General features: G+C 52.4%; 8 protein-coding genes across 8 annotated transcripts; 5 read left to right on the top strand and 3 right to left on the bottom strand.

The window, feature by feature from the left end:
- Nucleotides 1–30: 30 nt before the first annotated feature.
- pan1 (actin cytoskeleton-regulatory complex protein PAN1) lies at nt 31–4,618 on the top strand (the record flags this gene model as incomplete). The annotated part of the gene is made up of 5 exons (XM_043278416.1): nt 31–622; nt 685–748; nt 813–2,873; nt 2,926–3,450; nt 3,505–4,618. 5 exons carry the CDS (start codon nt 31–33, stop codon nt 4,616–4,618), a joined length of 4,356 nt encoding a protein of 1,451 aa, XP_043136197.1.
- Nucleotides 4,619–5,217: 599 nt separating this feature from the next.
- Nucleotides 5,218–8,272, bottom strand: ACHE_40238S (sodium/calcium exchanger protein; the record flags this gene model as incomplete). The annotated part of the gene is made up of 2 exons (XM_043278415.1): nt 5,218–8,001; nt 8,063–8,272. The coding sequence occupies 2 exons, from the start codon at nt 8,270–8,272 to the stop codon at nt 5,218–5,220; spliced, it is 2,994 nt and encodes a 997-aa protein (XP_043136196.1).
- A 709-nt stretch (nt 8,273–8,981) lies between these two features.
- ACHE_40237A (condensin subunit BRN1) lies at nt 8,982–11,662 on the top strand (the record flags this gene model as incomplete). The annotated part of the gene is made up of 3 exons (XM_043278414.1): nt 8,982–9,058; nt 9,130–9,694; nt 9,755–11,662. The coding sequence occupies 3 exons, from the start codon at nt 8,982–8,984 to the stop codon at nt 11,660–11,662; spliced, it is 2,550 nt and encodes an 849-aa protein (XP_043136195.1).
- A 556-nt stretch (nt 11,663–12,218) lies between these two features.
- On the bottom strand, nt 12,219–13,825 carry ACHE_40236S (uncharacterized protein; the record flags this gene model as incomplete). The annotated part of the gene is made up of 2 exons (XM_043278413.1): nt 12,219–13,379; nt 13,436–13,825. The coding sequence occupies 2 exons, from the start codon at nt 13,823–13,825 to the stop codon at nt 12,219–12,221; spliced, it is 1,551 nt and encodes a 516-aa protein (XP_043136194.1).
- Nucleotides 13,826–16,730: 2,905 nt separating this feature from the next.
- ACHE_40235A (C2H2 zinc finger protein) lies at nt 16,731–18,689 on the top strand (the record flags this gene model as incomplete). The annotated part of the gene is made up of 1 exon (XM_043278412.1): nt 16,731–18,689. The coding sequence occupies one exon, from the start codon at nt 16,731–16,733 to the stop codon at nt 18,687–18,689; it is 1,959 nt and encodes a 652-aa protein (XP_043136193.1).
- A 568-nt stretch (nt 18,690–19,257) lies between these two features.
- ACHE_40234S (Stk19 family serine/threonine-protein kinase) lies at nt 19,258–20,464 on the bottom strand (the record flags this gene model as incomplete). The annotated part of the gene is made up of 2 exons (XM_043278411.1): nt 19,258–19,859; nt 19,909–20,464. 2 exons carry the CDS (start codon nt 20,462–20,464, stop codon nt 19,258–19,260), a joined length of 1,158 nt encoding a protein of 385 aa, XP_043136192.1.
- Nucleotides 20,465–21,012: 548 nt separating this feature from the next.
- ACHE_40233A (putative alpha,alpha-trehalose phosphate synthase subunit TPS3) lies at nt 21,013–23,943 on the top strand (the record flags this gene model as incomplete). The annotated part of the gene is made up of 3 exons (XM_043278410.1): nt 21,013–21,035; nt 21,088–22,465; nt 22,513–23,943. The coding sequence occupies 3 exons, from the start codon at nt 21,013–21,015 to the stop codon at nt 23,941–23,943; spliced, it is 2,832 nt and encodes a 943-aa protein (XP_043136191.1).
- Nucleotides 23,944–25,609: 1,666 nt separating this feature from the next.
- Nucleotides 25,610–26,621, top strand: ACHE_40232A (thioesterase family protein; the record flags this gene model as incomplete). Its single annotated transcript, XM_043278407.1, has 2 exons — nt 25,610–25,709; nt 25,765–26,621. 2 exons carry the CDS (start codon nt 25,610–25,612, stop codon nt 26,619–26,621), a joined length of 957 nt encoding a protein of 318 aa, XP_043136190.1.
- Nucleotides 26,622–26,661: the final 40 nt, after the last annotated feature.

The raw sequence follows: 26,661 nt of genomic DNA, 5'->3' as shown, positions 1-26,661 counted from the left end.
TTTCCCATGCTATCTTCTTCCTTCGTGTAGATGTTTTCCGGCTCAAATACCTTCCTGGGTGGCGCCAACAGCGCTCGCCCGGGCACGGCGCCTTACCTACAGCAGCCATACTCCCAATTCCCCGGTCAGCAGCAACCACAACCGCAACAACCACAGCCAACGGGCTTCGTTCCTCAGCCCACCGGCTATGCGCCTCAGTATACTGGACTCGGAGGTTCTCAACTGCAACCCCAACCCACGGGGTTCGCAGGTGCTGGTCAGCTTCAACCGCAATTCACGGGGTTCCCGCCACAACAGCAGCAACCGCAGCCGCAACCACAGAGCTTCCAGCTCTCCCCTCAGCCGCCTCAGTTGACTGGATATCCTCCCCAGAGCCAATCTCAGCCTCAGCCGCCGCAGCTTCAAGTCGCTCAACCCACCGGACTGCCCCTTCGGGCTGCGAAGACCTCAAATGAGATAGCGGATTCGTTTAACGATGGACGCCCGCAGCCGCCACCCAAGACTTCCTCTGGGGGTGGTAACAAGATTCCCAGTATCAGGCTTTCATTTATTACCGCGCAGGATCAAGCCAAGTTCGAGCAGCTGTTCAAGTCGGCGGTTGGAGAGAACCAGACGATGGATGGTGAGTAAGGATGGATTTGGTATACCAGAAGTACGGGTTTGCTGATGCTTGCTTTACTGTAGGCGAGAAAGCTAAGGAGCTCCTTCTACGGTCGAGACTTCCCGGGGGTGACTTGTCGAGGATCTGGTAAGCAGCAAGGACGATTGACTACACTCTTTGGTAGACTAGAGAAGCTCACAGGCCATCATAGGATTTTGTCGGACACCACCAAATCCGGACAGCTATTCTTCCCCGAATTCGCGTTGGCAATGTACCTCTGCAACTTGAAAATCACCGGCAGAGACCTTCCCGCCGTCCTTCCTGAGACGATCCAGAACGAAGTCTCCAGCATGGTAGACATCATTTCCTTTACCGTTCCTGACACGCAGCCAGAGCAACCGCTACTTCAAAACAAAGCTGAACCGCCAGCGCCACAACAACCCCGTCCGCAGCAGCCATCGAACTCCCAGCTTCTCAGCCAGCTGACAGCGCAACCTACTGGCTTCATCGCCCAGCCGACCGGATTGCAACCCAACCCGACCGGTTTCCCAGGTCAGGGCCTCGCTCCACAAGCAACTGGCTTCCCGGGTCAGGGTCTCGCTCCACAGGCGACTGGTTTCCCAGGACCTAGCCAGCAGTTCCTGCAGCCTCAACCGACGGGATTGATGAACAACCCGCAGCCCACCGGATACAGTGGCCCTCGCCCCCCTATTCCACCGATTCCCACCGGATTTGGGTCCAACCTGAGCCCAGCTCAGACGGGTGGAACGGCTGCTTTGACCGCGCAGCCTACTGGCATTCCGGGTCAGTGGGGATTTGTTAACGCTCCCGCGACAGGATTGCCCAATATTGAGGCTCTTAAGCAGCAGCTCATGCCTCAGCCGGGCCGCGAAGGTGGCTTCTCTACCGCTGGACTCTCTGGAAATGCCACCATTCCATGGGCAATTACTAAAGAGGAGAAGAAGATCTATGACGATCTCTTCCGCGTGTGGGACGGTTTCCGCAAGGGATTTATTGGTGGTGAAACTGCTATTGAGATTATGGGTCAAAGTGGTCTGGAGCAGAAGGACCTCGAGCGCATCTGGACTTTGGCGGACCCGCATAACCGGGGTAGGCTCAACATGGATGAGTTTGCTGTGGCCATGCACTTGATTTACAGAAGACTTAACGGCTATCCTGTGCCAAACCGTCTGCCGCCGGAGCTTGTTCCGCCGTCTACGAGGAACCTGAACGATTCTATCGGTACTGTCAAGTCGATGCTTTCGCAAGATGCAGAGTCCCGCAAGGCATCCGGCGCGTTTTTGCAACCCCAGAAGACTGGTGTCAGCTACCTAAAGGATCACTCTTTTCGGGGTGGTGGATCCCCAGGCTTTGGTCGAAAGGATGCCACCATGTTCAAGAACAATGACGAGGCTGCTGCAGGATACCGATCCAGCGCTCGTCGCCGTGTCGGTAACAACACCACGCGGACTCCGTCTCCTGTTGCTTCTCAGGCATCGGAAGATGAGCTGTCTGTCGAGCAGCTGAAGAAGAAGATCCGTGAAACGAAGGTCATGCTTGATGCAGTCGATTTTCAGGATGAGAACCGTGCTGAGGAAAATGAAGCCCTTGACCGCCGGGATCGCAGAGAAGCGGAAAGCCTTATGGAACGAATCCGCCGTGTGCAGGATGATATTGATACCCACCCCAACGCTACTTTCCGTAACCTCGATTCGGGAGCGGAGCGGAGGTTGCTTCGTCGTCAGCTGCAGGGCTACGAGGACCAGGTTCCGCAGGTTGCCTCTGATGTGCGCAGACTTGAACGGGAGATTTCTGAGGCTAAGCTTGAGCTTTTCCGTCTGAAGGATGCCAAGGCGCACCCTGGCACTGCTTCTAACATCGTTGGTACTGGTCCCGGTGGCACGGTTACAGAGGCAGACCGTATCAAGGCTCGCGCTCGTGCGAGGATGCAGGCCCGTGCTGCTGAGCTTGCTGGACGGCCCGCGCCTGCGTCTGAGGATGATGACGGTTCGGCAGCTCGCCGGTTGGAGGCTGAAAGCGCCAACGTCAAGGCAGACAGAGAGCGCAACGATACCATGACGCGCGACGTTGAAGAAAGTGTCAAGGAATTCGCCAGGAGTCTCGAGGATAGCCTCAAGGATGGAGGCGAAAGTTCTACGCGTGAACACGAACGCCGTCGGTGGGAAGATGCACTTGGCGTGGAAGATGTTATTCGCGACTTCATCTACGACTTGCAACGTAACGCTCGCACTGCGCATATTCGTAAACAAGAGTAAGTTTCCATTTTACGTGAGATGGACCGTTGAAATTAATATGTCGTCTAGGGAATCAAGACCGTCTCCTGCTCGATACGACGTGCTATCGCCCGAAGGCCCGGCGGCTGCCCGGCCTTCGCCGCCTTCTACATCCCCAGGTCCCCTCCCAGGCAACACTCACGAGGACCGTGTTGCTGCAGCCAGAGAACGTGCTCAGAGACGCATTGCTGAACGTATGGCAGCGGCTGGTCTGAAGCCTCATGACGCCGGAGAGTCTCTTGCCCAGCGTCAAGAGCGTGAGAAGAGAGAACGAGAGGACCGTCTGAAGCGGGCAGAGGAAGAAGACTCCCAGAGAGAACAGGAAAGACAACGCCGCATCGCGGACGAACAGAAGCCTGCTGAGAAGCCGGCCACTAAGCCGATGGGAAAGAAGCCACCTCCTGCTCCTCCTTCGAGGAAGCATGGTGGAGACGGTGCCGCTCAGGCTGATGCGAAGAAGGCCGCAGAGGAGGCTGCTCAGGCGGAACAGGCTGCCCAGGAACAGGCCATCAAGGAAGAACAGCAGGCTCAGGAGGCTGAGCGGATGCGCCTTGAGTAAGTCCCCGTTGTATGTATCATATACTACATCTTTGCTAACTCTCTTTCAAGGGACGAATCCAGGCGACAAGATGACGAGATGCAAAAGGAGAAGGAAGCACAGGAAGCTCGTCTTCGTGCGCTCGAGGAACAAGTTAAGCAAGGCAAGATCAAGAAGCAAGAAGAAAAGCGCCGCAAGGAGGAGGCTGCCAGATCTGCGAAAGAACAAGAAGATAGGGCTGCGGCCCAACGTGCCGAGCTCGAAATGGCTCGGGAACGAGAGAGGCAACTTCAGCTCGAGTTGGAAGGCCTTGGTGAGGAGAGCTCGGATGACGAAGGTCCCGAGTATGTCACGCCTCAGGATAGTACGCCCACCCAGAGCCAGATTCTTCCTCCAGAGGCTGCTCCAGCGCCAGAGCCTGCGGATGAATGGGAGCTCGATTCAGAACCACCGCATGAGCCTGAGCCTGAGCCGCAACCTGAACCTGAACAGCCTACAAGCCCTGAAGTCGCTTCGCCGGCTCCCCACATCAACATCGAGCCTTCATCCAACAACCCTTACTTCAACAAGATTCCTCAACCTGCCGCACCCTCGCCTGAAGTCCAGTCGACCAACCCCTTCCATCGCCTGGCACAGCAGGAGATCGCCAAGCCCGCTTTTACCGGCGCAAGACCATTGGAGCAGAAGTCTCGTGCACGTCCCGAGGACGATGACTGGTCGGCAGCAGGATCCGACTTTGATGATTCTGACGATGAGGATGAAAACCCTGGCGGCGGCAGCGCGAAGCAACTCGCTAGCATCCTGTTTGGCACCATGGCACCACCGCGGCCATTGAGTGCGATGGACAACAAGTCTCCTTCGCAATCGGCGACGCCGGTGCAGGATGCTTCGCCCAAGCCTGCTGAAACTGAAGAGCCCGCGGCGCCTAGCGCTATCCCACCACCGCCTCCCCCGCCGCCAGCCCCAGCTCCTGCAGGTGACTCTGGTATCCCTCCGCCGCCCCCACCTGCTCCTCCTGCGGCACCTCCTGGTGTTCCACCTCCGCCTCCAGCTGCGGCGCCTCCGGCACCGGCAGGAGGCGCTGATCGTGGAGCTTTGTTGGCTTCGATCCAGGCAGGCAAAGGTCTCAGGAAGGTGCAGACCAGTGACCGGAGCACAAGCTCGAGTGCGGGACGGGTTCTGTAGAGGGGTGTTTCTTGGATACGGGGGGATATCAGTGATCGCAGTACATTAGTAACTATAGCTATTAAGGAGTGTTTATAATGCAGTGGCTTGCTAGACTTCATTTCTTTTCTCTTTAGCTGGTGAATGTAGGTATTTGTAATGATATGGTTTGGCCAGTGTATATTTATCGAATGGGAGGGTTTAGAGCCTGCTTTCGATACCTCCAAAGAGACATTTCTCTCATCATGGTGTGGTCATTTTGTGTTTCACACGAAGGATTGCTCCTTTGGGTGCTTTCACGGCATTACAGTTACAAGTCAGCAGCTTTCATAATGAGAGAAGTCAGGCTTGAAATAGCTTCCGAATACCATACCTGCTCATTCTACAAACCGTGAACAATGGCGGCTCTCGATTTTTGAAGCTCAGGAGGGCTTTTTCTCATCAGAGCATTGCAATAAAGTCGAAGCATGGAAGTTCTCAAATACTAATAAACATTTTTTTTTTCGCCCTAACATTATTTTCAAACAATTTGACGTAGCAATTCGTGATTATACACCGGTGTATAAATATGTAATACAAACCCCGACAATCAGATAAAATCCAAAAAGAAAACAGGGTAATTATGATACCGCTTCAGCAATAACATTACCAAGGGTACTAACACACCACAACACAACCAGTCCCCAGCCAATCTTCCGATCCATCCGCCACCCATTCAACGGAACGACAATTAACACTCCAGCTAGTATAATCAACAGAGTTATTGCACTGATGACCAAAACCTTGGAGATGGCAATCTCGTACAACCCCGTAGCAGCAGCTACAGCATTCGGCTTCGCGTTCACGGTCATGTACATACCACCCAGACCAATTCCAAGGAGGATGTTCATCATAGGTCCGCCGAAGCAGGCGCTCAGCGCCATGACGGGGTATCCGAGACGAGCGACGGTGATGTCTGCAACGAGGTCGCCCAGCGAGTTCCCGACTGCGAAGACAGTGAGGCCCAGGAGTGAGTCGCTGATATTCATGATGACGCCTATGGCTTTGAGGAGGTTGACGACTTCTTCTGCGATGGTGGCGATCCAGCAGATGGCGACTAAAAAGCCAAGGAGGGCTAAAAATGAGCGCCATGGTTTGGGTGGTTGCGAGTTATGACTGAGCCGGGTGCTTATCCGGAGTAAAGTGAAGCATAACACGGAGAAGAGAAGAGCGATGAGAGCTGGTAGTAGGAGATAGCGAGGTCTGCATTCCGAGTCTATGACCGTCCAGGTGATTAGGGCAATGAAAAATGGGCCAACGAAAAGCTGAATAGAGACCAGCCATTGGTTCCACTCTTTCGGGACCGACGTGGCTGCGTCCTCGGGTAGTTGTTGGACGGCTGGTACCTCGGAATTAAAGCGCTCTCTTCCCTGCGAGGGTTGACGCTGAGACTTGCCATCGTCGCCTGTTCCTCGTTCCTGCTCCTCAGAAGACTGGTGCTCAAGGGCGCGGATAATTGGACTATCATCTGGGAGCCTCACTCGGGTTGTGGTCAAGTCATTACCATCATCTGCTGTAGTTATCACGACGGGGATGGGATCCGTAATTGTGTCGGATGGTGCTGGTTCAATGACAGGGATAGTCACCGTCAGAAACAACACAGTTGGGGCTGCAACAACCCCCAGTAACCGTTCCCAGATACTTTTGACTTTCCAGTCACACAGTGTTGGGAAAAGCGTCGAGAAGAGAGATTGTGGCCCTGGTAACATCCAATAAGGCCACCACTTGATTCGCGCCGGCGGACGGTTGTCTCCATTTTCGGAAACACCATCACGGATCTGTAGCCGCTCCGTGGGGCTTGAACCGCCTCGCGGACGAATGCTGGATGCTCTAGACGATAAGGATTCTGGGTGATCAGTGAATGGAGGGAATGGGCTAAGTGGACTTTCGGTTGCAGGTTCAGCAGGAGAAGTGTCCGGGGAAACATGTGTCCCGCGCGGAGAATGAAGCGGCGAACGTGGACGGGACGCATTGGTCTGGTAATTGGGAGACCGGAAGGCATCTGATGGCGCGAGCAGATCTGGGGTTCGAGGTGCATCTGCAACCCCTGGGGATGGACTTCGTGAGAAATAATCACCAGCGTCCGATGGCGATAGTGCATCTCGACTGACCGGGCGGTTTTCAGCCGTGTGGAGACCTTCCCCGGAAGGCCGACTGACAGTGACATGGACTGGCGAGTTTGTGTTTTGGTCAAACACACCGGTGTCAATTTTCAATCCAGCAGCATCATTAGCAGATACAGCTCTAGTTCGAGCGGAGCCCTCGTGCGGAGAGAGCTGGCTAGGGGTTCGGTATACTTGCGAGTGCGATGCAACGGAGCGATTATCAAAGTCCTGGGAAGGTCGTGCTTCAGGATGATCCGAGTACCTGTCCAGGTCAATTCCAAAAGTTTGATGAGCGTTTCTAGAATTTTGTAGCGAAGAGAGAACGGATTGGAACTCGAGTGCGCCAACCAAGCTGGGTCTAATGGGGTTTAATGCAGCAGTGTTTCGCCTCCGCGAATTGGGACGATATATATGCATGTTCTCCCGTATCTCAGCCAGATAGCGATTACGGGTTTCATCATCCTCGTCTCTGTCTTCTTCTGTCCAGGCGGGTCGGTCAGACCGTTCCAACGCGTCGAAGTCCTCTGTCGATCCAGCTCGAAGCAGATTTCTTGATTCCGACCCTACACCAGGATCATCATCCTCTGCAGGTTCGTCGATGTCTAGCTCCTGGTTGTCCGGGATGTGGAAATGGGACCGTGCCGCAACATCCCTTTCGTATCTTCGACGCTGGCGCACGAAATACCAATGCCAACTGACCACCATCGCCACATAGAAACAATATAGAGCCACCATCACGGTGGATTCCCAGATATGCAGGCGCCCATCTGCTAGAAACACCATGCTGAAACTCACAGCAATGATAAAATATCCAACGTCACGGACGAAGCTCCTTCGGGCGACTTTGAACGGCCGGACCAACGCCATGGAACCAGCCACCACTGATGTAATGAAGGTCGCAGCTCCGATCAGTTCACCAATGGCGAGGCTTCCGCTATTCGACTTCATCGCAGCAAATGTGGAGAACACGTCGGGACTTCCATTTCCGAAAGCAAGGAATGTGACTCCCGTCAAACTCTCACTCAACCCCAGGATACTGGCCAATGTGCTCAAGTCGATGCAGAGAAAGTCGCTGGCGGCTATTCCGATAGTATTGAAGAGCAAGCACATCCACAGAATGAGGAGAATGAATGCTAGCGGTTTGGCGTCTGCGAGAGTGCAATAGTAGAATTGGAGGTAGGAGAATAGACCATCTTCATGGTCCGGACAGTTAGTACGGACAAAGGCGCATTTGTCCTTGACTTTACGGACCAGCCGGCACTATTGTGCCAAAGCATAAATGATTAGCCTCCATTGCTTGAATTTAAGCTGGGTGGAATACCTCTGGTTCAGTGTTCCGCCTGAAGAGAAGGGCATTGGTCGCATCCTGCGCAACATACTCATCTCCCCTCCACACTCCGAAAGCCCAACTCACTGTAGCAAAGACAGTAAATGCGAGAAACGTCCAATATAACGAAGGGTTGACTGAGAATCGGCACCTTTTCGGGCGGACCGAGGGCCAATTCATGGACGGAGAATAACGAGGGAACATGGTGACGGATACGGCATCCTGGGCAGAGAGCGAAATCGACCCTCGCAATTCCGGAGTGTATGAATAAAAGAAGCTATAAGGATAGCAAATCTCCAGGCTGAAGAATTAATAAATGAGCTGAAATCTGCCGCAAGGATAAAGCACGGGTGCGGTGAGGTCTGCGGGTTCGCATCAGAGATACGGTGATGTCAGTCCGTGGTGAGATAGCATAGAAGAATAGATAAGCACACACCATACCAGAAAAAATATATAAATATTTGAATAGGCCTTGATCGAGGAATATGTAAAAGAGAGAATTCTATCTACCTGCTCTTTATTGCCCGTGGTGTGACTCGAATGATCTGCTGGCACAATGTCATACATAATTGTCATGCTACCGTATCCCGGTTACCATACTGTACTGTCAGTTACCGTACGGTGCCACCTGGAGAACAAACACTGACCGCCTGCAAGTCATCTGACTTTCCGAAACAGGCTAGCGTATACGCAGATGGTCTGTCTCCTCAGCCGTATGTTTTGTTGTCCCCCCGAAACGGTTGTTTGTGGAAGGCGCCGCAGAACCGTTCAAGTGCCGAGATCCTTTCGCATCAAGACTCGCGGCTGCGCAAGCGATGAGACTCGGTCCCTGCGCTTGCTAATTTCTGTCTTATTCTGCTCTTTCCTTCGATTATCGTTTTGATTTCGTTCTTTACCGTACAAGGGAGTCACGATGCCCCGCGTATCAAACCCCAAAGTGCGCCGCAGCCATGGCGGCGCTTCCACCCCTCATAAAAACACGCCCGTCAAGTAATGTCTCCCGTCCGAGTTCCAGTCAATTTGCGAATTTCCCTCGCAAAGAATGGCACTGACAAGATCAGAATCCCATTGAATGATGATATGGGAGAGAAGGCGGCCCGTATGGAGGCCCGGCAAGCCCTCCACGACCGCCAAATGAACCAGATCAAAGCCGCCGTCAAGACGCCCATGCCGCCCCGGAGACGTCAGAGCTATGAACCAGGCAGTACAAGTCCGACTACCCCACGCCATACAGGCCGTGGCCGAGAGAGCGATGTCTATGGACAAAGAGCCGTGACCCCGATGAAACGAGTGCCGATCCTCGCCAACTTCGAAGAATGGATGAAAATGGCGACGGACAACAAGATCAATGCCAACAACTCTTGGAACTTTGCCCTGATCGACTACTTCCATGATATGTCGTTGCTGAAAGAAGGAGACGGTGTGAATTTCCAGAAGGCCAGTTGTACTTTGGATGGCTGCGTGAAGATCTATACCAGCAGAGTCGATAGTGTTGCGACGGAGACAGGCAAGCTTCTCAGTGGTTTGGCCGATGGCCGCGATAAGAGAGGTCGCGAGGCCGATGCCGATGGTGACGAAGAAGAGGAAGAGGGGGAGGACGGAACGACTAGGAAATCGAGAAAGAAGGTAATACGAGTCTCCCTGTACAATGGTGACAGAATCGCAGCTAATGCTCTGACCCATCAGGCTCAGCGGACACATGAAGCTACACTGGCGCCGTCATTCGCATCTCTACAACTGAAAAAGTTCGAACTCGAATTCTCCGTGGACCCATTGTTCAAGAAGGCATCGGCCGATTTTGATGAAGGTGGTGCTAAGGGCTTACTGCTCAACCACTTAGCCATTGATGGTCAAGGACGGATTGTTTTCGATAGCAGCGATGATGCCGATGAAGAAAGTGGCAAAGACGTGGAGGAACAAGACGGTGTCAAAGAAGAATCCACCGAGCCTGAGCAGCCTGGCTCCCCATCGCCCAAGCAATCCCAGGATGATGCGTTCGAGAACATGGAAATTGATATTGCTCCGTTGGCGAGTCGGTTTTTTCCCAACTTGGATCGTCTTGACGAACAAGACATTTGCCCCTCCCTCAAGAACTTCGATCTCGGTGATCCAAGCGGATCATTGGATATCCCCTTACTCAAGGCTTCTGAGGACTGGCGAAACGAGAAATCTTTCCACGAGGAAGGGCGACACGCAAATGATCCATCGGGGATCATGCTTGACGATGACAATGCCGTCGGGTTCGATGATGATGATGGCACACTTGCTGGTTTTGATCTTAGTGACGATGCTGGCTTTGGTGATGGCGGTGAAGTCTGGGCACGTGAGGCTGCGCTGGAACCAATGCTCAAGGTTCACCGTGTAGACCAAGAAGGCGATGGAAACAATGATGGTGACGAGGTAGACCAAGATGCATATACCATCTCTCTCGCCCACCAGCCGGGCAGCCGGGACCATGAAAATATTCTCAGCTATTTTGATAATGCGCTGCAGAAGAACTGGGCCGGTCCGGAGCACTGGAAGATTCGACGCATTAAAGACAATGCAGTCGCAAGCACCACAAATGCTGCACCCAAGCAACGGAAAGAAAAGGAGCCTTTCGAGATTGATTTTGCGGCGCCTTTGGATCAGGCCGTTGCTGAAACCATATATACTCCGGCGAGTTCCAGTTCCACCATCTCCTTACCCAAGACTCAATGGAAGACCAAAGGTCGCAACCTCCTGCCCGATGATAAGCACTTCAACTCCCGGCAGCTTCTTCGCCTTTTCCTCAAACCTAAGGCGCGGATGGGCTCAAAACGGTTGACAGGTCCTCGGAACTTCAACAACAGACGACAGGACCAAACTGCTGGCAACGGTGAAATGGACGAGGCATTCTGGGCCAATCACAAGACCGAAGAAGAGAACCCAGCCGATGAGGATGGAGCTCGCGGCGCCTATGACGCAGACTTTTTCGCAGACGATGATGGTCTTGCGTTCTCTAACGGCCTTGGTCTACCTGATGACGACGACGATAACCTACCTTTCGCGGATGCTAGGGAGATGCTTTCGCCAGCCCCCGACGCCGGCACTGGTGGCCAATCCGGACTTGCCGCACTTCTCAATGGGGGTGGTGGATTTGGGTCACAGCTTGTGACTCAAGGAGGCCGACGAGCACGACCAGACTATGTTGCTTATGCACGGGTCGCCAAGAAGGTCGATGTGAGGCGACTCAAAACGGAGATGTGGAGGGGCATGGGTGAACAATTGATCGAATCAACACACTTTAGCTCGCCACCCCAGCCGACTCCTGCCGAGTCCAGTGAAAATGAGCCAGAAGGACCACCAACACCGACGCAAGAGAACCCGCAGCCTACGCCTGGTACTGACAGCCAAGATGGTGGGTTACGTTTCACGCAGATCATGAACTCGCTGAAATCGTCCTATGCGCCGGAGACGCTGCGCGACATTAGCACGTCGTATGGTTTCATCTGTCTGCTTCACTTGGCCAACGAACAAGGTCTCATCTTGAATAACAACGATCCATCAGGGGCTTTGGAAGAGATCTTTGTTGCCAGAGATCCGAATGCCGTCATTGAAGAAGGAGCTATGTAAATGTGCCTACGTATAGGACAATGTCCATATTCATATTTGGGTATAAATGATGAACGATCTGGCTTTGGGTTCGGATTCCCTAACATGTGCAAAGGAGTTGGTGGTCCTGTTTGGTATCAGGATGGCGTGCGATGCTTACGGTTTTTTGTTTAATTCTCGTTGGATGTTAATGATTTTCTCTTTTCGAGGTACATACGGACACAGGGCATACAATTTATTTACTGTATATGTTTTTTTTTTTTTTTTCGCGGTTCTGGGCACGCAAGTAGGGTGTAAAGAGTAGTCAATATTTTCATTGATAATTTATTGTCGACTTCGGCATAGTGGTATAAGTGTAATGACGAGAACAAACACAAAGATTAAAGACCTCAACATGGAGAATCAAGGAGTGACGATATATTCAAACAGCAATCTGCGCGTATAGTTCATGGTATCAAAATAAGAAACAAAATCCAAAATCAAGCAAAATTAGAAAGCAGTACACCCACCCTCAGCATCTCACCATCCACATTACTCGAACAACATCGAGTACCCCCGCTTCATTTACCCATCCTTACTAATTACTCCCTGAAAAATCCATACCCCTTATCGGATTCCCATAAGGCTTCGGAATCGGAACGGAGTCGACAGGCGCCTCACCCGGCGCTGGACCCATAAACTGATGCGTCAGATGATGGATGTTACCCGGCGGTGCGGGGATAGGAACAGGCAGGTATATCTGCTCCTGTCCCTGTCCAGGAGCAAAGCCGGGAGTCGGAGGGGCGAAGGGCGTAGGAGGAGCAAAACCAGCAGACATCGGTGCAGGGGCGGCAGAAGGCGCAGCAGGCCATTCACTCTGGTTTGTCTTGGGGGTGGCGTGCTGGACGCGGATGGGAGGAGGTTGGAGCTGGAAGGTTGGCTGGGGTCTTGTTGGGGAGCGCGGGGTTGCGTATTGGATTGTGCGGTCGTCGTGTGCGCTGGTGCCGTGCTCGCCGTTTTCGGCCGCTGAGTAGGGGTCTTGCGCTTGCGAGGAGACCCAGGGGGACTTGGGGGTTTGGGGGAAATAAGGAGTACCTGGGCCGAAGCCCGGCGTGTTTGGGGCGGACTGGAAGTGCTGTGCGAGGTGGAGTTGGGAGCGAGCCTTGTCACGGCGGTCCATGGACTTGGCGAGTCGACGTTTGGTGATGAAGCGGTAGAAGACGACGGCGTAGATGAGGATGACGAGGACCTCGATGACGATTTCGATGATGGCGCAGACAAGACCCCAGTCCTGCAGACGGCAGAGGAGGGCGTAGTCGATTTCGTTGTGGAAGAGCTTTTCTCGCAGGTTCTGGTTGCAGGACCATCCCCACATGTCCTGGCCGCCGCCGTTGGCTTTGGAGGATTGGTAGATGGCCGCGGAGACGATCCACATGATCATGCTGAAGAAGAAGAAACCGATGGAGAAGAGTGTGCCGTAGAGGGCCATCTTCTCAGCGCGTTTGTGGCCGCCTCGGAAGTAGCCCCAGAAGACCATTATACAGGCGAAGAGGGAGATGCAGGCGACAACCAGGAGGAGGTACTGGGCCCATGGGTTTGTGCCTTCTGCCCAGGCAGGGAGGTCATTGCGAGAAGGGAGAGATTTTGTTGCGTTGAAGACGGTCAGGGTGGTTGCCAGGATTGCAAGGACGATGAGACTGCAGCCAAAATTGATGAAACGGAGGAAGATTTTGGCTATCCGGACACGCAGTTTAATTTTCTGTGGGATGAAGTGAGCTCAGCGCTTGTTTATAGTCGGGTCCTGTGTATACTTACCACATCTCTAGCGTTCTCCTTGTCCGCAAGTTGCTCATGCTTCTCGACAAAAAACTCTTCTCGAAATGTCGGGCTCAGGGGGTTCAATGTGCGTCCTGGTGTTCCTGGCACCTTCATTGCACTCTTGAGGGGCGAACCCGGAGGAGGCTGGTGATGTGATGCATGTTGAGCTGGGTCACTGGCAGCGACATAGCCAAAGCCTACATCCGACACATCGGGGGGTGTTGTCTGCTGATTGGGAGGGTCTGCGAAAGGCGATCTCCTTGACTCGTTGGCATCGATGGGAGAGTGGACGGTTGTTGCCTCGACAAATCGAGTTGTCCTAGGGCTGTTTAATGAAGAGACTGGAGAGTCGGATGAGCTCCGGTCGTGGTGTCTCGGGTCCGCCATTGAGTAGTTTACTGACGAGAGTGATCAAAAGCAGGAATCGACGAGACGAATTAAAAGAGTACCAGCTCTTTTTATGTTGCGATCGTACGATACTGCGAACTGAGAGGTCAGTACAGAAGAATTGCAATGCATGATCGAAAGCCATACCTATTGATTAATAGGAATGTCTGCAAACCTGCCGAGCTCACACGTAGAGCAGCCAGCTAGTATTATTCCAGAGCTAAGATGTTGCTGCTCATCGAGAAGATAAAATGGTGAAGAGAGCTCAGTTACAGAGTGCTCAGTAGTAAATGAGGAAAAGTGACAGACGACGACCAGCGTGACAGTCTACATAATATCAATCCAGGCGCGACCCCGGTCCTAGTCACTTTTGGTTTCATTTGCTCTGGTCTCCTCAATTGAACGGCGTCGAGCGCATCTCTAAGCGCCCGGGACGATGCAGCGATATTTTAGCACGGCGTGATGATTGGAGCAGCGACCGGGCGAAGACGCGCTGTGACACTGCAACTAGCATTGCTAGTGGCCAATACTGGCAGTGATCACAGTGAAGAACGATCATCTTCATGCACGTTTGGTCACCTCTGGAGCGAATGAGATCGCTTAGGCGCGAGGCCCGGCGCCAACAGTCGACCAACCATGACCGGTAGCGAAGCGCTGCGAAGAATTGGGAGTACTTCGTCAAGTTAGTGGGAACGAAGTGAAATGATGCTAATGATGGACTTACGAGCGGGTTAAGGGAGATAAATTGTTAATGCTCCATTTTGGCGTGGAGGGGAAAGGTACGGAATATTTATAGACGACTATATGTGGACGCCCGAGTGCACACTTACAGTGGTAACATCAGTATCTCAGAGCGCTCCTCATTAGCAGTCAGTTAAACTACTACTATTGGATTTATCTGTTCAATACTGCCCTTTCTCATTATAACCGTCTTTTATTGCCTCTCTGCTGAGTATCTACGAACTCTTTCTTCTGTTCATCTCATCTCCATACTATTCTATCCACGTGACATCGACATGCCGAATATGGCAAGATGCAGAATGCAGCCTCAGCTGTTCATTTGGTGGTGGCCAATGTCCGGAGTACTCCGTTCATGATGAACACTCGTTCATTCTAGCTGAATCTGAATTTCAATCGACAGTAAATCGCGATCTCGATGAATCCACCCCGAGATCTGGTTTGCTTTCAATACTCTCCGTACTGACTCTGAATATCCGGAGTACGCCGAATGAGTCGTCCGTCCGGAGGCTTTTGTATCAAACAATTCTGAGAGAACACGTGATGGGGTCCCTTTTCCGGCTTGCATTCCGCCAGCTCCGGCACCTGCAGCCAATCACAGACCGCGGTTACTGTCGATCGCTGTCGGCGCGCAAGCCAGAACGCGATCGCCCGCCAATCAGAAGTCATGTGCGCCACAACTGCAGGGCTGTACCGATACATTCCGGTATTATTGGTGGAAAGCGCCACTCTCTCCGCACTAGTTGCCAGCCACGGTGAGATTCAGTAAGCACAGCCTCTTTCAATACGTGTTACTCCGTACGAGCATACTGTACGGGGTTGTTACAGGATGGTGTGACAAATTGGACTCATATTGCCCATTACTTGCAATGCTTTGTATCTGGGGAGAGTGATATATCAGGATAAAGAATCAGAATGTCTGGTGGTGCAAGGCTGGTGGTTCTTTTTTTGGCATTGTCTGATTCATCAGAAACCTTAACCGTCGAACCGGTTCTATGAGACTGCTGGATACATACTTGTACATACTTGTATGTATTTCCCATCCATCAGATGCTCTGAACCTGGCATCGGGGAATAACTATCAGTACGGAGGCTTGCTGTACGTAACTTTGACAAGCTGAATGCAGGATTGCCTGCGCCTCTCAGTTCCTGGTCACTTATCCAGTGTAATGGCGTTACCATACCCACCGCAGCCGCGCAGAGCCGCCTGTCAGCGCGTAATATTACCACCAGCCACCATCCTGACTCTTGTTATTCTTTATTTGATGCTCCATATTCTCTCCGTATTCTGAAGAGAAGGCTCTCCAATTAATCGAGAGACAGGCACATGAACAGCAGACCGTGCTGTTGGTATGGTTGGCATTGTCGGGGTCTGAATAGCATCATCTGCATCTTTGTCAGCCTCGTTTCTCAGTATTAACTCTCTGTTCTCTTTTTCTTCATCCTACAAATATTCCATCAATTGCAACTTCCCCAAAATAGCGCTGGATCTTCTTTTCTCCACCACAGCCTCATCCGCCACGGTTTCAACGCATTTTCCACTTGATGGCCCGTTGGAGTTTAACCTAACAACCACCAATTCCTCTGTTGTTGCTGTTGCTGTTGCTGCTGTTGTTGTTATTGCTGTTTTTTTTTTTTTTTTTTCTGACTCGCCATTTCTTCAGCAGCAGCCACTGAACTTAACAAGGCTGACCGCTATTTTTTATTCCTTCGTCTTCTTCACCTGCGCCTCATCTCCTGGCGTCTCTTGATCGTTCGTTACCGGAGTACGCCCCCAGAGCTGAACTCCTTCCCTCCACTTTGGATACCTTCATCCTCCACACACGCACGCTTTCTCTCGCTCTCGCTCGATCTCGCGCGATCTGCCCTCCTCTGATCTCTCCTTTCTTACGTTCTTTTTTGCGCCACACTCGGTTCCAGGTGAGCGCCCCACGCGAACTGTGCCCTGATCTTACTCGCCCGTCATGCTGTGTTTTGCGTTTGGATTCCTTCTCCAGCCAATAGTCCCCCTCCGTTGCTGCGAGATGAGAACAAGAGAAAAAAATTCCTTCTTATATCTCACTGGCGTCCACCTCTGGGAGGGCTAAGCATGGCTTTTTTCTTTTCTTGACACAATTTCTTCTGATTCCACAGCTATATCTACCGCTTCCGTCACTGGCCGACTAACATGACTACCAAAATAGCCCCTCCCCTGTGTTTCCGCTCTCCATCGCTGCCTGGTGGACATCACCACCCGTTATCCATGGCGGCTTTGATGCAATCGAATAACGAACCGGTCGCGATCTCTAACCCTCTGTCCGGTCCTTCTAACACCATCATCTCCAGTCCCCAGGACTCCGTCGCGTTTCTCAAACAATCCACCAAACCCGAGTCGAATCTGAGCTCCATTGCCAGCGCCGGTCTACACGTCTCCCGGTCGAGAGACCAACCTTCTTCGGCCTCCAACATGGCAACCGCGACAACACCTACCATGGAACATCGCGAACAGCAGGACAAGGGACCGGAACAGAATAGCTCCCAGGTTGCGCGAGAGGCCCTGGGTGCCAGTGAGAAATCCCACTCGATCAATGATTCCATGCCCATTCCCTCCGATCATATGCAAGTCGACTCGCATACAGCGCCCAATGATGCGTACGGGTCATCCGCAGATAACAATGCACCCTCCCTCCTGAATGCCCCAACTACAGTGGCCAGTCCCGGGCCCATGGAGGACTCGGCCTCACAGGATGGGGACCGCCCTCGTCATCGAGATGAAGCAGGAATCATCGAAGAAGCGAGCAACAAGGCCTTCTCCTACCCCATGCCTACCGGCAATTTCAATGACTCTCGTCGCGGGCTCAGCCTGCCGAACTCTGGCTTCAGCCGGGGGCAGCGCTCTCCAGGAGCAAAGAAACACCGTTGCCCTTACTGCTCTACCGAATTTACCCGGCATCATAACCTCAAGAGCCATTTGCTCACACACAGTCAGGAAAAACCTTATGTCTGTCAGACCTGCCAGTCTCGCTTCCGGCGACTCCACGATCTGAAGCGACACACTAAACTCCATACTGGGGAGAGGCCTCATATTTGTCCAAAATGTGGGCGCCGTTTTGCTCGAGGGGATGCGCTTGCGCGCCACAACAAGGGCCAAGGTGGATGTGCCGGTCGACGGTCGAGTATGGGAAGTTTTGCTCCCGACGAAGAATATGGCGATGGAGCTGCTCATGGTTCCGCCGAAGACGCTATGGAGGGACTTGTGTATGCAGAACCGGAGCGCATGGACGAGGAGGAGGAGCGGCGGCTCATGCCCAGTATCCGACGACATGACGCTTCGGTCGACTCCGCATCGCGGTCCAACACAGGCACCTTCCAGTCCCGTCAACCGAGCACATACCCCCCTATCGCAGCCGGAAGACCCTCTCCGGGCAGCCTCTTTCCCCCGCCGGCTAGTCACGGTGGCGGGTCGAGTACCTCTCCTTCACCTATCTCCCAACCTGGCAATCTGACGTTCCCGCCGGCAGGGCAGCCGTCGGGAACTTCGGTCTTCCAGCCTAACAACACTACTACACCCACCACTGCCAACAATAACATCACAGAGTCACCAAAACCCCTTTCTCCTAACGCATTATCTTCGCAAAATCAAACCAATCATGGACCAGATGGGCACCATCGTGCTCACTCGCCCAGTGTGGCGCAGCAACCATTCCAGCAACAGCCTTTCAGCAGGCCACCTCCACAGACAGCTGTTCCCACGACTCATGCTGCTTCCAGCTTGGGGCTACCACCTCCGCAACCAGGGGCCCCTCAGCTTCCTCCTCCCCCAGGTTTGAACGCGTCTGACTCGCGGTTCGCGCTTCACGGACCAGCGGCGACAGCAGCAAAGCACACTCCTTCGCATAGCCATTCCAGCAATCACAGCGGTGGTCCTCTGGCGACTGCCAAATCAGGCACCGAATTGTATCCCGACCCCAACACGGTGGATCCTAGTCGAGAGGACAAGCTGTGGGCCTACATCCGGTCTGTTCAGGAGGAGGTGACGAGTTTGAGGACGGAAGTGGCAGCACTAAGAGCGCAGCTTGCAGTGTCGAATGGAAACACTCATCCTCCTCTAAACGAAGCGAACCATGCCAATGCAGGTCCGCGGTGATGGACTACAGTTTGTAGTAATAAAGGTGTCTAAATCTGGCTGTAGTCAGATGCCATCAGGTTATGGAGACAAACTAACCTGGCCTATTCTAATAATACCCTGCCTTTCAGTTCTCTTGAACTCATTCTCTACTTTACATTGATTGGCGCATTTCACTTCTGGTTTGTATTTTGGCATGGTTTTTGATGACAGCTCCTTTCTCGCTCCTTTTCTTTTCCTCTCATCTTCCTCGGCCAATCCTTTTATTCCTTTCTTTTGTTGTATATCTTTGTCCCGGATTCTTATGTCATATATAGCAATCGTGGCCGAACGGTCATATTCACGTCTTGTATTCATTTCTTTTTTTGATCTGATTTTCAGCTTCTCTTCTCTTCTTTCGTGTCGCTTTTACTTATTGCTTTGTATGGTATGGCATTCTATGATTCCTGGTTCTGACTTAGAGCAGGGAGTATGGAGTGGAATGAATTTCTTACTCGATACATGAATACATATTATTCGCGTTCACTATTGCATTAATATATCTCTAGCAGTGGTATATTATCATCCTAATAGTACTCCATTTATCAAATTATAGACAACGCACACCCGGCCCAACACTCCCCGTCTCAAAAACCTCCACCAGACCCGCCCCGACCGCCTGCTCCAACACCCACCGAAACCTCATCCCATACAACTCCTTCCACTTCCTCGTCCGCCCCGGCAGAATCCCCGCAAACTCGCCCCTCGCGCGCTTCGCGGCATGGAAGCTCTTGTCCGTTTCCACGGCGCCATCCCAGCGGTCGCGGAGGAGATAGAGGGGCGCTTCGCGGTGGGCGGACTTCTTGAGGAGGGTGAGGAGGTGCGTGCGGCTGGTGCTGAGGAGGCGGAGGTAGGGGCCTGTGTTGGGGAGGGAGAGGAAGAGGGTTGCTGTGTGGAAGCGGTTGTTGCTGTTGTTATTGGGCTGGGATTGCGGATGGGACTGGGGCTGAGGTTGGTCGGCTCGACTTGCCGGTATGAATGTAGAAGAAGGGAGGTCTGGGAGGGATGCTACGCTTAAGGAGCCGTTTGCTAAGGATGACGAGGAGACGAGGAATCCAGCGCGGACTAATGCTTGGTATTCGTTGGGGGTGAAAACGCCGGGGGCGATGGCGGAGGATGTACCGATGTGGTTAAGCACGGAGAGAAATTTTTCTACACATAGTTAGCGAAGAACCCCCAAAACCAGCGGAAATGAACAGACCCTTCAACCCCTCCTCCAAACTACTACCCCTCAGCAACCCCTCCCACTCCTCCCTCAGCACAAGACAATCCCCCAACCCGGCTGCATCATTCCCGCGTCCAGGGACAATCAACCTCCTGACCTTCCCCGCCGTCACCAACTCCACAATCTCCCGCTCCGTCCTCGTCGGCGCATCAAGCAACGTATGCACATGCGCCACCGAAACCAGCGGCGGCAGCGAGCGTCTAAAATTCAACACCTCCGCGATGCGGGTACTGTTCATACCCGTGCGCGTTGCGGGGAGGTCGTCGAACATTGTGTTGCGAATGTGGTGGATGGCTTCGAGGACGGTTGTCGCGGAGGTTGTGGAGAGGATGTGTTGCGAGAGGCCAAGGTCCGGGAGGTCGAAGTCTTCATCTTCGAGGGGCGTGGCATCTTTGGCGGTGTCATCGGTGTTGGAGCGGAGTTTCGTGCGCGGATGGGCGGCGAAGGGGGAGGAGCGTGCGCGGGTGGTTGTAGATGTAGATTTGCGTTTCTTGATTCCGGAGACGGGGGCTGAGGTGAGTCGCAATGGCATTGCCTGTACTCACAACATATACACAGAGTAGAGGCCGATGGCAAGGGGTAGAAGTTGTCGGATTCGTCGCAAGGGGATTTTCGCGATAAGCGATAAGCCGATAATGCACGTGATGCAGAATAACACCAACCAATCAAACAGGATTATGCCTGAACATCCTCACATGAGCCGTACTCGGCGTCTAAAACGTCAGATTAAGTACTCCTGTTTGTGTCCTGTACCCAGGGGTATTTGTAGCAGATAAAAACAATCGACTCCATTATCAGGCCATCGATTGCAAGAAACAAGGCATTGGGCATTCTTCTGGTTCTGACCAAGTTCTCCGGTAGAGCTAATGACGTAACAATCGCGTCCGGCTATCTTTTCTATTTCAGCCCCGTTCGGTTTCTTTGCGGTTGACATTTGAGGATCTTGTTGTGGTTATTCTTCTGTTATATTTTACATATTGTTGTGTCTACCCTGTATATTGCGACTTGAGGCATCTCCTGCATTATCTTTTTCTGCTTTTTTTCTGACCCCGCAGTGGGCTGACGACTGAATTGGGCACCATGACTATCTTCATTGCTTCATTGTACGTTGACTCTACATCCATATATTGTTCATGACAGCTACTGACGATACAGATTCCTACCATACACTATCAACTTCCATGTTAACAAATCGCGAAGCCGCCGTGCCTCCCGTGCCCCGAGCCCTCCCCCGCCAAAACCAACCCCCGAAGACATCCCACCAGCAAGCACCACCAGTGCCCCCCTCAGCTTATTCGATCAGCAACATGGCGCCAAGAAAGTCGGTTTAACTCCGGGAGCCACGACGGAGCACGAACGCATCTTTTCGTCGGATCTCAACAAGGCGGAGATAAAACCGCAGGAATACCCGTTCCCCGGGTCGGTGAATGAAAAGGATGTTTTGACGGGGAGTGAAGCACACTCGCCCGCATGGGGTGCGACGACATCGTTAAACCAGCCTCGACCGCAGGCGGCGTTCGCGGCGAGTCCGTCGATTCTGAAGCATCAGGATGCCCTTCTGCCTGTGAGGGAGGAGCAAGAAATTACCAAAGCCAAAGTGCCCGCAGTTTACGCTACGAGGGCTGAGCATGGACGGGCGGAGTCATTTTCCAAGGCTGAATGGACGATCGAGACCGCTGAGCAGGGTAATGGGGGTCTGCGGAACGCTGTCCGGTCTGCCACTGATGCGGGGCAGCTGGAGGATAAGATCTGGGTTGGAACGTTGGGGATGCCGACGGATGCCTTGGTGCAGCAGACTAAGTCGACGATTGCACATACGCTGGAGAAGGAACATGGATCTTTGACAGTGTTCGTCAGTGACGCCGATTTCGACGGGCACTACACGCATTTCTGCAAGACGATTCTGTGGCCTGTGTTCCACTACCAGATTCCGGATAATCCCAAGAGCAAGGCGTACGAAGACCACTCGTGGATCTACTATGTCAAGATCAACCAGGCCTTTGCGGAGCGGATCGCGCGGAACTGGAAGAAGGGAGACTCGATCTGGGTCCAGGATTACCATTTGCTGCTGGTCCCCGCTATGTTGCGCAAGTTGCTCCCGGATGCGCAGATTGGGTTTTTCCTGCACATCGCGTTCCCCTCTTCAGAAGTGTTTCGATGCTTGGCTCCTCGTAAGGAGCTTCTTGAAGGCATGCTGGGAGCGAACTTGATCGGTTTCCAGACTGATGAGTACTGTCGACACTTCCTCCAAACGTGCAGTCGGATATTATCCGTGGAGGCCACCAACGAGGGTCTACAAATGGAGGATCGCTTTGTCAATGTGGCCACCTTCCCTATTGGCATTGACCCGACATCCTGGGACAAGCGACGTCAAGCGGGGGATGTTGAGCAGTGGATCAGGACGATCTCCGAAAGGTATCAGGGTAAGCGGTTGATTGTGTCGAGAGACAAGATCGATCAGGTACGGGGAATTCGACAAAAGCTGTTGAGTTATGAGTTGTTCCTCAACTCTTATCCTGAATGGAGGGAACAGGTATGTTAAGCGATTTATTACTGGAAGGATAAGGCTAATCGTGGTAGGTGGTTTTGATTCAAGTGGCGACGAGTACCACGGAACAGCCCGAGCTGGAAGCCATGGTTTCTGACATTGCGATGCGGATTAATTCTACGCATTCTACGTTGGCTCATCAGCCTTTAGTCTTCCTCAAACAAGACTTGGCGTTCCCACAATATCTGGCTTTGATATCTGTGGCGGATGCACTTATGATCACTAGTCTTCGTGAGGGAATGAACCTAACCAGTCATGAGTTTGTCTACTGTCAGGACGGAAAGTACCACGGGTCCGGAAACAAGAAATACGGCTCTCTGATTCTGAGTGAATTCACTGGAAGTGCCTCTGTATTTGGCAACCACGCTCTTCTGGTCAACCCATGGGATTACCGACAATGCGCAGAGGCGATTCACGAGGCGCTATCGCGCGGCGAGGAAGAGCGCCAGCAGGTCTGGACGAAACTTCACCAGGCCGTACTGCATAACTCGACAGCCAACTGGGTCAAGTCGTTCAGCGAAACATTAACCCGGGTATGGCACGAGCAATCGTCGCGGGAATTCATATACGTGCCTCGTCTCCCGATGGACCAGCTAGAAGAACGGTATCAAAGAGCTCCGCGTCGGCTGTTTATTGTTGACTATGAGGGTACACTTGCTTCGTGGGGCTCGCCGAAGAGCATCATTGTCACGACACCGCAACGGGCAATCACCACCCTGACCGAACTAACAGAGGACCCGCGAAACATGGTATATGTGATGAGCGCACGGATGCCAGAGGAAATGGAAAGACTCTTCAGCCGGGTCCCTGGCGTGGGCTTAATCGCAGAGAACGGCTGTTTCGTGCGCGAACCTCATGAAGAAGAATGGCTCAAACTCACAAACCAGGAACGTACCACAGCATGGAAAGACGGTGTTAGCCACATCCTAGCCTACTACCAGGAACGCGCGGATGGCAGCTGGATCGAGCGCCGACACTGCTCACTTGTCTTTCACTACGGCTCAGCAGAGGACCAGCACGCAGCCGCCCGACTGGCCTCTGAATGCGCAGGACACATCAACGATGCCTGTGCTAACCAAGGTATCCACGCTATCCTCGTAGAGGGAGCACTAGTTGTGGAACCAGCAGACAAAAACAAGGCATCTGCAGCAGAAGCAGCATGGCAGGGTATCGTCCGTGCGGCACCGCCAGATGAAAGTCAAGAACGGCCTAGTTTCCTACTCGTCATTGGAGACGGCCGCGATGACGAGTGCGTGTTCCGATGGGCGAACAAGCTAGAGCAGAAAGGCGGGATCGAGTATGCCATGACGGTGGCGCTGGGATCGCGGAGTACGGAGGCTAAGGCGACCTTGACACAGGGTGTTACTGGTGAGTTTTCCTTGGTTCTACGGTATGGAAAGACGTGGCTAACTCGCGTAGGTGTGCTTTCTTGTCTAGAACGATTGGCGGCGTCGAATTCGTGAATGATGGACATTTGATGTGGATATATGAAGCATTAGTATAAGACTGGACATAAAAGTGATATATGATGTGAATAGCATAGAATGTAATGTATCTAGGAAGTGTTTGATTGCCACATATTCAACATATACTCGAGTAAATGGCACCGCGCTTTGAATTGGGAACTGGACCTGATTCTTCCTCCTAAATGTATAAAGCAACACTACATACTAGGACCAGAATACACCATATATCAAGAACCAATAACATATTATATACACATCTATCATGGCAAGCCAATATTTAGTAAGTCTAGTATTGTCAAGCTGAAAATCGGAAGCCTGAGGCGAGGTGATTCATGATTATGATGTTGCCTGTCAACTCCTTCTTCAAGTTAACTTTATCTCACACATATACTACCAAGTACCAACAATAACTACACTAACCCAGGACGAGTTCACAAAGACACTCATGGTCTTTCTTTCCGTTACGAGTCAGATGACTCCAGCTCAGAAGCCGAGTACAAAGACTTCCAGGGCATCTTCGAGGCGCTGGGGTGCAATAAATCGCCTGATCCCTGTCAAATCGAACAAGGTAGCCGGTACCCACCATGGAAAGTCGGAAAGGAACTCTATTAAAAAAAAATCAGGGCCCTGATCAGTACGGAAGGAAGGTCGCTGCTACTAGTCCACTACTCCGGCCATAGTTGGGTTGGGGGAAGGAATGAGCCCATGCTGGATCTTGGGGCCAAAGCCAAACTCATCTGCTGGAGTCGACTTCTCAGGTATGAGCCTATTGATATTCTTGTGATACTTGATTCCTGTTATAGCTTTCTAGCCACCCGTGCACAGCCTGCTGAACGGGTTGTTGAAGTGGTAGCGGCGGTTAAGGCAAGTGATACTACGCTTAAAGACACAGCCCGTACTGTGTCTTTCTCCTCTAGACTGGCCAATTATCTCGCCAGATGCCAAGAGAATGGACCGATTTCAATTGACTTTGCTGCAGCTATCGCGGCCATCTCAGCGAGCAGAAAGCCCACGCACGAAATCGTGTTTGGAGATACTTCAATTGGCGTGCAACTTGGTTCTCTGCCGCAAGACAGAACTGCTTTATCTCCGCTACAAGCCGTACTACAGCACTATGCAATTGTCCAGATCCATTTGGCGGATGTGTTTGATGAAGTTTGTCACAAAGCTTTTCAAATGGACTAGGCAGCTTGACTTAGATCAACCGATCACCGTTGAAAGGGCTTATGATGCTGATGATTCAACGTCTCATCTTGACATTGCCGTACAATGTCTTTTTGAGAACGCGACTCAAGGAGAGACATCCCATTGGGTTGGCTAAAGGCTGTGTTGTGGGCAGACCAAAGTGTTAACACTGGCCGTCTATATATGTTGCGTTTCCTTGTGTCTTTTCTTAGCTCCTGCTTAGAGCCTTTACAATATTACACACGTAATAGGTCCATACTTGTGCTCACCATCAGACCGTTTGCTTGCGTCTTTGGGATAGGGCAGATTAGTCACCTGCCGAATGTACGCCGAGCCGAGGCTGTTTGAAGCCGACGATTAGAATAACCCCAGCGCGATAAGGATCGTTTAAAGAGAGTGTCCGGGTGAGATACTTTCCTACTTTCTTCTTCTCTCATTTTTGCTTCCTATTTTACTGCTTGGTTCTAGACAAGACAAAATGCCGCAAAACGCAGCCTTTGAGCAGGCGATTAAAATCACGCCGCTAGGATCGCATCGCTACTCGGCAGTCTTACAGGATGACTGGTGTATAGGAACAGGTACATCCCCTGTACTCTATAGATTCAACCACGAAAACATGCTAATAAGCTACAGTCCCTCATGGCGGCTACACAACCGCGCTCCTCTACCGCCTCGCCACAACCCATTTTGCGCACACCCATCCAACCCACTACAAAGATACCGCAACCCCCATATCCATCCAACTCGCCTTCCTCCGTCGCACGTCTGTGGGACCGGCTACGTTGACCGTCGAAGACAGCAAACTGGGTGCGCGTACGAGTACCATCCACATTACCTTGCAACAACCGAGTGAGAAGACTGGGAAGGACGAGGTGAAGGTTACGGGGTATATCACCGTGAGCCCGGCGAGCGTGGAGGTGGGAATTAGCGCAAGGACGAACTGGGAGTTGTACCCGCCTGCACCAGGAGTTGATCTTCTGGTGCTTGGGAAGACAGGGGAAAGTGGGATTTGGAAACGGTTTAGACCCCCATTTACAGAATTCCGGAAGGCGTCTAGGCATTTGGAGCTGCATTACCCCAAGGAATCCAAGACTGAGGGTGGAAAGCCGGGGGTTGTAGATCAATTGGCGCGGTTCTGTCCTGGTGGTGACAGTCAGGGTCGCTGGACGAATGAAGCCTTGGTGTACCTTGTGGATATGTTCCCCAAGGCATTGGAACGGTTTGACCAGATGGCTTCATCAGGGACCCCAGGTATCGCAGGCAAGTCGTGGTACCCGACAGTGACGCTGAATGTGGATTTGAAGAAGCGGTTACCGGCTGAGGGTGTGGAGTGGCTGTATAGCCGAGTGACTAACAAAGTTATGCGCGATGGGCGGATGGATATCGAGGTGGTTGCTATGGATGCTTCGGGGGAGGTGGTGGCTGTCGCGACACAGGTTGGATTGGTGATGAGTGCGAGCCGAAACATTGGGCGAAGACAGAAACTATAAGCATACAATTATATCCATAGTGTGTATAGTACAGAGTATA

The sequence above is a fragment of the Aspergillus chevalieri genome, chromosome 4 (assembly GCF_016861735.1).
Source record: "Aspergillus chevalieri M1 DNA, chromosome 4, nearly complete sequence".
Classification (NCBI taxonomy): Eukaryota; Fungi; Ascomycota; class Eurotiomycetes; order Eurotiales; family Aspergillaceae; genus Aspergillus; species Aspergillus chevalieri.
The sequence above is the reverse complement of the archived record's forward strand: the minus strand, read 5'-3'. Positions and strand labels throughout refer to the sequence as shown.